The sequence below is a fragment of the Trifolium pratense genome, linkage group LG3 (genome assembly GCF_020283565.1).
Source record: "Trifolium pratense cultivar HEN17-A07 linkage group LG3, ARS_RC_1.1, whole genome shotgun sequence".
Classification (NCBI taxonomy): Eukaryota; Viridiplantae; Streptophyta; class Magnoliopsida; order Fabales; family Fabaceae; genus Trifolium; species Trifolium pratense.
In genome coordinates, this window is record NC_060061.1 from 6,905,180 (window position 1) to 6,914,574 (window position 9,395).

General features: G+C 35.8%; 1 protein-coding gene and 1 long non-coding RNA gene across 2 annotated transcripts; both read right to left on the minus strand.

Moving 5' to 3' along the window:
* Positions 1–102: 102 nt before the first annotated feature.
* On the minus strand, positions 103–5,721 carry LOC123916023 (chaperone protein ClpC, chloroplastic-like). Its single transcript, XM_045967343.1, has 10 exons — positions 5,484–5,721; positions 4,453–5,064; positions 4,010–4,125; positions 3,773–3,895; positions 3,475–3,660; positions 2,911–3,126; positions 2,482–2,699; positions 2,102–2,177; positions 1,927–2,016; positions 103–1,649 (listed from the first exon to the last, which is right to left on the minus strand). Exons 2-10 carry the CDS (start codon positions 5,045–5,047, stop codon positions 471–473), a joined length of 2,799 nt encoding a protein of 932 aa, XP_045823299.1. The 5' UTR covers positions 5,048–5,064; positions 5,484–5,721; the 3' UTR covers positions 103–470.
* Positions 5,722–7,593: 1,872 nt separating this feature from the next.
* LOC123916027 lies at positions 7,594–9,193 on the minus strand. Its single transcript, XR_006812033.1, has 4 exons — positions 9,103–9,193; positions 8,557–8,929; positions 8,212–8,447; positions 7,594–8,095 (listed from the first exon to the last, which is right to left on the minus strand). It is a non-coding gene; the product is annotated as an uncharacterized LOC123916027 (long non-coding RNA).
* Between the last annotated feature and the right edge of the window lie 202 nt (positions 9,194–9,395).

Sequence of the window (9,395 nt, forward strand, 5' to 3'; positions counted from 1 at the left end):
CATTAATTAATGTTAACTTTTTTGGGTAAGCTATATGATAAATGTTTATGGCATAAGCACTTTTGATTAAATAATTTATCCAAACAAACCAAAGATCAAGTAGCAATAGTAAGATTTGAGCATTTATTACTGCTATCATCATCCGCCATTGCGATATAAAAAATCTATCTAAAGTTTAAGTAAAAATAGTTTACAGACTACCTTAGACAATACATATGAGACTACCAAAAGCCTAGCACTAAAAAACACTTTGAAATGTTGGGCATTGATTGAAAATTAAATTGTTCAATTATGCAGAGCCTATCCAAGGTAGATCCCCAACCATTTTCTACTTTGCTTTGTTGGCTATGGGAAAACTTGCATTGGAATACCAATAATCAATTTAATTAAAAGCTTCGTGTCCATTGATAACTAAACAGACTGTGACTCTTATGCAAGTACACAACTTGGCAAAGGCAACCATATTAGCACTACACTGGAATAGCTTCTGGCAATGAATCTGGAGCACCACTGCTACCGTTGAGCACAATCACATTTCCATCAGAATCAGCATCCACTATAACAGAGTCGCCCTCTTTAATCTCCCTGGAAAGCATCTTCTCAGCCATGCTGTCCTCCAAAAGTCGCATTATGGCTCTTCTTAGAGGCCTGGCCCCATAACTAGGATTAAAACCTTCATCGACGACTCTCTCCTTGAATCTCTCTGTCACTGAAAGCTCAATCTCTTTGACTTTCAATCTCTCAAACACCTCCTTCAGCATTATATCAGCTATTTCCTTAACTTCTAGTTTTGTGAGTTGCCTGAAAACAATCATTTCATCCAGCCTATTCAAGAACTCTGGCCTAAAGTATTGCTTCAGCTCCTCGGTGACCAAACTCTTGATTCTATTATAACTGCTATCTTTCTCATCATAATCCAGATCGAATCCAAACCGACGGCCTCCTTTCTCAATCACACTGCTTCCAACATTTGATGTCATTATAAGAAGTGTGTTCTTGAAGTCCACAGTTCTTCCCTTACTATCTGTTAGCCTCCCATCTTCCAAGATTTGAAGCATCATGTTGAAGACATCAGGATGGGCTTTCTCAATCTCATCAAAGAGTACAACAGTGTAGGGACGACGACGAACTGCCTCGGTCAGTTGACCACCCTCGGTATAACCAACATATCCAGGAGGTGAACCGATGAGCTTGGAGACTGTGTGCCTTTCCATAAATTCACTCATGTCAAGCCGAATCATGGCTTCTTCAGATCCAAAGTAGTATGTGGCCAATGTTTTGGCCAATTCAGACTTCCCCACACCAGTAGGACCAGAAAAGATGAAGCTGGCTATTGGCCGGTTAGGGTTCTTAAGTCCAACACGTGCTCGACGGATAGCCCGACTAATGGCTTCAACTGCTTCATGCTGACCAATAACGCGTTTGTGTAAGGTATCTTCCATCTTGAGAAGGCGGTCAGATTCGTCAACCGAGACTTTGTCAACAGGGATACCAGTCCAGGCAGCAACAATATGCTGTATGTCAACTTCAGTCACAAGTGCACCAACATCTCCTGCCTCACTCTCTGCCTTGTTCATCTCCTTGTTTTTTTCAATAAGTGCTGATATCTGAGTCTTAAGATCCATTTCTTTATCCCGTAGCTCTCCAGCCTATTCAGAAATTAAGGTATCATAAGCCCGCTAATTATTAGCCAAAAAGTAAAAGAATTTGGAGATATGATTGAAAGAACAAACCATTACAATGTCTTCAAACAAAAACTAGAGACTGAGGTATAGAACTTTAGGAGAGAGAAAATAGCCTTACTTGGCTTACTTCTTTTTTTAGAACAATACAATGTAATTTCATAGGAAAAAAGGCGGTTGAGTATCCAAAAAATGTTGGGTAATGTCAAAACTTTACAAGTTAAATCTCAAATTAAAGCATTACCTTTTCAAATTCTTGGTTGCGAACAGCTTCATCTTTCTCCTTGACTATCTGCCTAACCTCCTTTTCAAGACCTCTTGCTTCTTCAGGTAACTGCAAGTATGTAAATCTGGCACAATTAGCTCAAAAATAGAGGAGACAAGAACTGCTGGTTCAGGGAATGGTAGAAGAACAATACCTGTGCATGCTGAAGTCGGACTCGGGAACCAGCTTCGTCAATCAAATCTATAGCTTTGTCAGGCAAAAATCGATCACTGCAGAAGGCATAATTATTTGATTAACTAGAAAACACTCAAGATAAACAACATATAGAAAATAACAGGATAGAAGGTTCTGTTTGATTCCTTCATATTCAACAACAATATGGGAGTTCAAAATAAATGTTGTAAAATAGTAATTCAAAGGATAGATAATGCTAAATTCCAGAAGATTAACTTGGGTTAAAAATTTATCATTTAAACATGTATCGCCGGAACTATAAAAAATTTATCTCCACCACAGCATAAAACAAAATTGAAAATGAGTAGAGAAAGTGCATAAATATAAATTATGAAAAACCTGATATATTGATGTGACAGCTCTGCAGCAGCTACAAGAGCATCATCGGTATAACGGAGCTTGTGGTGAATCTCATAGCGCTCTCTAAGACCTTTAAGAATTTGTATGGTTTCACTCACAGTTGGTTCTGGCACTTTAACTGGTTGGAATCGCCTCTCCAATGCTGGATCTTTTTCAATGTGCTTCCTATATTCATCTAGTGTTGTGGCTCCTATACACTGCATAAGAATTTTAATTATGTCTTCGGTCTTCACATTTCATAGCCAATCCAAAGTGATCATTCAGAATTTTAAATTTTATACTATTAATTAAGACAAACTGTTGAAAGTGTGTACAGTGTACACTTCTTTTACAGATAAATATAATCCAAAACTAATTATTGGAACTTCTGCAAGCATATGTTCATTGAGATGTCAAAAAAAATATTACCTGTAGTTCACCTCTAGCAAGAGCTGGTTTCAATATGTTTGCCGCATCAATTGCCCCTTCAGCTGCTCCTGCTCCAATTAGAGTGTGCACTTCATCAATGAAAAGTATTATTTCATCACTTTGTTTGATTTCCTCCATTAGTTTTTTCAATCTCTCCTCAAATTCTCCACGGTATTTAGTTCCAGCTACAAGTAGGCCCATATCTAGGGTTATAACCTACATCAAGCAGAACATGGTATTCATGTCATTCAGGACACCCAGTAATAGTATGCTAAAATTCCATGTCTAAGAATTTTAATCAGATCCAAGACAGAAATGCAAAATAAATATCACACAATCAAGATACTGAAGGCAGGGTGCTCCATCACTAGTCTAACCATCTTGACGCAAGAACATTACTTCCCAGTCAACATGTAATATTTCACAAGTGAACATAGTAGAAAATGGACAATATGCTGGAATCACATTAATAGACCGGGTTCATGGTGTTGAAAATGAAAGAGCAAATCCCCTGAATCAAACCAACACCAATCTATGGAGTAGAAATTAACATAAAATACCAACCTTCTTTCCCTCTATGGTTTCAGGGACATCACCATTTGCAATCCTTTGAGCGAGACCTTCAGCAATAGCTGTCTTTCCCACACCGGGTTCCCCAATAAGACAGGGATTATTTTTTGTACGACGACCCAAGATTTGAGTGACACGTTCAATTTGTGCCTGCCTACCCACAACAGGATCCAATTTTCCCTGGGATTGTAATTTTTGGGAACGGGTGCAGAAGAGAAAAATAAGTAAGCTTCAACACACAGTGAGACATCATCTACAATCTATAATGAAGAAAAATGGGATATTAAGTTACCTCCTCTGCTAGCTTGGTCAAATTGGTGCCATACTCCTCCAAAGTTGGCATCTTATTGTTACTACTTCCAGAGCCAACAGTTGCCCCAACACTGTCAGCACCCTCACCAACCATGCGAATGACCTGTTCCCATCCAGTGGAGTACAAAATTAACCCACAAACAAAAACTACTATGAAAATATGTTCCTATAAAATAAAAATATGTGAAAGTAAAATAAATGAGGACATAATACTAGCCTGGGTTCGAATATTAGTTGGATCAGCACCCAGATTTTCAAGAACACGTGCTGCCACACCCTCACCTTCTCGAAGAAGACCCAAAAGCAAGTGCTCAGATCCGATATAATTGTGACCTGGAAATTCCAAAATGTGAGCCAAAATTTCAGCAAGCGTAAACAAAGCATTACACGTGAATGCAACTTTTTAACCACACTCCAAATAAGAAAGAAAGAGCAAAAAGGCCGGCCAAAAGATAAACTAACACCAATTCATATATATAAATTTCAACTAACTTTTGAATGTGTTTAATTCAAATTGGTCAAACCATCAGATCAATCAAGGCAACAATGAAGTCATGTTTGGAATATATTGTACAAATAATATGTCATGGACACATTTTTTGTAAACAAAGTAATTAATTAGATATGCAAATCAACAGATAAAGGTAGGCTATAGTTTACCAAGTTGGCGAGCTTCCTCCAATGAGAGTTCCAAAACCCGCTTGGCACGAGGAGTAAACGGAATCTCAACAGCGACAAAACCACTACCCCTTCCAATTATCTTTTCCACTTCCACACGTGCATCTTTTAGGTTAATTCCCATAGACTTTAGAACCTTAGCAGCAATGCCAGTACCTTCACCAATAAGACCCAACAGAATCTGTTCCGTTCCAACAAAATTGTGTCCCAGCCGCCTTGCTTCCTCCTGAGCCAACATAATAACTTTGATTGCTTTCTCCGTGAAACGCTCAAACATGGCTCTTGTTACACATCTGCTACCTCTACCACCCCTTATTCTATTAGTACCATCAATTTGAGAGAGCACTTTAGAATGAAAAGGCTGTTGAGGTCTCAACATAGAATCCAACGAGTTCAAACCAGAGAAACTAGACAATCTCGGTGCAAAAGTCAATCTCAATCTCGGTGCAACAGTTCCTGTGGCATACATCATTCTAACAGACCTTCTTCGTCTAACCGATCCATTGCTGTTATTGTCATGTCTTCGACCAGCCACTAAACCAGGAACAATAACCGACTGCGCCAAAACCCTAGACATGATTCCTAAATTGTTCACTGCATTTACCAACATATTATTAGCAAACAAGTAGTAATAAACATGAAATCACACAATACTTTCAGAAAACTAAATTTGTTCTTGCCTTTGCCTTCTAACAAACATTATAATACAAAAAACTACAAAACGATAAAGTCAATGATAAATCAAATTTTTCAATTTAAGCTATATATTCACTCATAAACAGTACCAAAAAAAAAACATAGAAATCATGGTGTTGATTTAACAATTGAAATAAACATTATAATAAAACATTGAATAAAAAACCTAGTGTGTGTGTACCAAAGGAAAAAAAGGAAGTGAGAAAATCAGAGAAGTAAATTTCGAAAACCTAATTGAAGTTTGAGTGCTATAGAACAAAACAATGAAAATAAAACGCAATAGTTGATAAATAAAGAGAAGAGAAAGAAGAAGTTACCAGAAGCAGTAGAGTGTGGGAATTATCGAATAAAGTGAAGAATTGAATCGGAAGATAGAGAAAGTGAAAGGAAAATCCTCTCTAGAGAGATAGAGAGACGAAACGGCGTAGTTTCAATGGTTGGGTTGGGAGAAGGAAGGAAGGAGAAAGGGGGCGAGGAAGAAAAGAAGATAAAATGGAAAACTCCGACTTCAACGACAACCTAAGTATATATAAAAAAATATATATAAACAATTCTTTTTTTAATCAATCATTTATCATATTTATTCCTAACACTTTGATTTTTATTTTTTTTTATATAGGTGATTTATCTTTTATAACGTTCACATATAAATTTTTTTCCAAAATTTTTATTGATAAAAAAATTATATTTTGTTTTCGTGAACTTAGTTCAGTTGGTATGGACATCGTACTATATATGCAGGAGACCGGGTTCGAACCCGGGATACTCCATTTATTCAACCACGGAATAGTTGACAAAAAAACTATACTTTTTTAAAAAATATAATTTTTACATTAAAAATAAAATAAATCTAGAATTTGATGAATATATTCATCATCTTCATCTTCTTTCTTAAAAGAAAAAAAAATTGCAACTCAATATACTTCAATTTAGTATAAATTTATGTTTCAAAAAAAAAAATTAGTATAAACTTATGTGTTATGTTATTCTTCTAAACTCAAAAATCAAAATCCAATCAATAACCCTAAATCCATTATTCACCTTTAAGGTGGATTTTCTATCTACTGGACTACTTGATAAAAAAAAAACTATACTTTAGAAATAAAAAAAAAATAAAAAACATAAATCCAACCTAGAAGAAGAACCACACCACCATTGCTTCTTCATTTTTATGGAGCTTTTCATCTTATGGAGAGCAAGTAGGATATGGGTATTGAGATTTTGGATCCTTTAGATATAGACAGAATAAAATACAAAATATAGATATAGATTAAAGATTAGTTTGTCCATATTTTAAAAATGTTAGAGACTAACTTGAGTTTTACGATTGAATTAGTCAAAAAAATTAGGAGGAAGGGAGGAGAAACTCTGAATTTTATACCTCTCTTTTGAGGCACAAATTAAGAGTTTGATGATATAGGCTTTTAGTTGGTGAATTTAAATAGCAGCTATAGCGACGCTATATAGCATAGCGGAATTTAAGCAAATCACTATTGTTGTGCGATACACTATCTAGAAAACAAAAAACACACGTTTTGGTTATCTAAACGCATAACCAAACAGAAGCTTAGTATAAAATGTTGGCGATATCGATTATATATAGTGGCATGGAATTTGAACATACCGCTATTTTATGCAAATCTGCAAGTGACAACACTTCTTTTAGGAATGTCTTTTGCTTCTCTAGAATATTGTAACGATAAAATTTATATTGGTCATCTCTACTCTCTAGGAATAAGAATGAAGTTTGAGTAGACTCTTGTTCGCTGATATTGCAATTGTTACATGACCTTTATATACAAAAAATCTAGCTATTAGAATTTAGAACTTTATTTGCTTATATGAATCCGCTGATCGCAATGGTTCATTGCATTTATAATTGCAGGGCTTTAAGAAAATTGTTCAAAGTACTACAATTCTCACTCAAATTCTTTTTTCTATTACATTCTCACTCAAATTCTAAATTAAGATCGCAAATAGCTAATTGCTAATTATTCTTATGTTATCTATATATATAGGACTATTATTTTTCATTTGTTATTACAATACCACTTCCATCATCCCACATTTTAATTGCTAATTTCTACCAGATATGGAATTTAGATATCCCTGTCGATACTGCCGCTTCTCATGGTAGGAAAAAAGATAGTACTTCTGAAGATGGGGGGAAGAAGTATTTGATGCCTCCAGAGGATTACTAATGATTTACTAGGGGAGATAGCTGAATCTGGAGTGGTAGATTAAACACATAAGGTTAGCTAGCAAGTTGGTAATTTTAGCAATGACAGATATTTGGTATCAAACAAGTTCAGATTTAAAACCATTTTCCCAATATTCAGTTCAACAACATCACTATAAACTCTAGGCACGCACTATCAACATCCCTTCTTTCCATATGTGAAGTGCAAAGACTATCTACTACTCCACAATAGATAAGAAGCGTCGATAGTTAAATGAGCCATTTGATTTATTTCATTATCTCGAATAGTCACAAAATGTAAAATCGTTGACTCCATAGGACATAGCATACTGCCCTTGAGAATTGAGATTACAATCGTCATCATGCTCATTATGCAAGATTAACCAACAAAATTTTAAGTTCACAGTTGGGAATAATGCAACTAAAAGTAACCCAGCCAGCCACCAAGCAGTCACATAAAGCACAATTGGACTTCACCACGAATCCACTACCGAACAGCCCTTGCAGAATAATGTATCTGACTTACAAGTATCGGGGTTGCTTGCTTGCTATAGCCTTTAATGAAGGATACATATTTAGGTGTCAAACATCACACAAGTAGCAAACAGAGAGAGATTAACATTTAAGAGTACCACAATCAAAAAGATCTATTTTTAAATACAGTGATCTACTGTCCAAATTTGCATGACATCCATAACCTATATCGGAATCCATAAATTGTCAGGGTACCTGCACAACAATAAACAGTTAATTGGAAGTTATTTGATAGACTAAATCATATCATGGGTGACATTCAGGTATAAAACAACATGAAAACGACCAGAAAATACATAGATAACAATCACCTTGTCAGTGGAATCCATAAATTGCCAGAGTGCCATTAGCTGCTGCGAGGTTTTAGAGTCCTGAAACCATTGGTACATCTGCCAAGTCCAACACTATCCCACACGTCTGCTTGAAAAGTATGGTGCACACCATGAGCATTCTCGGCTTCAAACCTAATGTAGTACCTGAATCCAGAAACTCTAACCCTAGCCACCTCAACAATTTTGAGTAGGCACCAGTCGCACCAGTTTTGCAACTGCAAAAAGGAAAGACACACCCACCATCAACGAATAATACAATACCAATTGAAGGGAATACATAGTTATCAAAATTACAACACGAAACAGAATTGATGTAGTACATACTTTTTGTATAGCATAATCCTGAATGGCCAAGGTAGCACAACCGTTAACAACATGAGCAGTCTCTGGAGACAATTTGTCAACGTCAAGTTTGATATAGACACCCAATCGACCAATGTTTTTCGGATTCCCCCGAATGATGACAGTAGTAAATAACTAGGTCACACACAATTCCTTAAAGGGTGAAAATCTTAAAATTAATAGATAAAAAAACGTACACAAGAAAAACGTTGTTTTTCCTCAGATTTCTTCTCACTGGTTTTAGCCTGTTTACTGGGCTGTTGGTCGTTTGAAGCCTCATCTGCCATCTTCTCAATGACAGGGTTGGCAGATTGTAATTGCATCAACCTTGAGGATCTTCTTAGATTGGTAACACCTATCAAATTTTGAGAAACAATAATCATAATCTATCCCAATGTAATAACGAGGATACAAAAAAAATTTGGTGTGGACTTTTCATAATAACATGGATCACACAGACAGGCGCGGTGGCGGCTACTAAATAATAAATGAATAATAAAATTAAATATAGGAAAGACAAGAACCAACTAGAAGGTGGTGGTCAATCGCCAAGGATATTAGGAGTGACTGATTCCGGCAGTATTATTTACTTCACCACCAATGTCAGATCAAATTTTCGAGAAACGGAATTATTATACAAATAACAGAATTAATCACAATTACACACTCAATTTGAGGCTGATTTATTTATAGTCCTAATTTCTAACCCTAGTTACGTATGGGTGAAGTAAGACTTATAGATTTGATTAAAAAGAAAAAAGTTTAATTAGTTTTTTTGTCCTTAAAGATATTTTAGGTTTCACAATGATCTCTTAATGACG

Excerpts from the sequence above, each read along its gene's own strand:
- LOC123916023 (XM_045967343.1), bottom strand. The coding sequence starts at position 5,047 with ATGTCTAGGGTTTTGGCGCAGTCGGTTATTGTTCCTGGTTTAGTGGCT. Across the intron at positions 3,896-4,009 it reads CAACTAATATTCGAACCCAG|GTCATTCGCATGGTTGGTGA; the intron begins GCTAGTATTATG and ends GGATGGGAACAG. Across the intron at positions 1,650-1,926 it reads GCAACCAAGAATTTGAAAAG|GCTGGAGAGCTACGGGATAA; the intron begins GTAATGCTTTAA and ends ATTTCTGAATAG.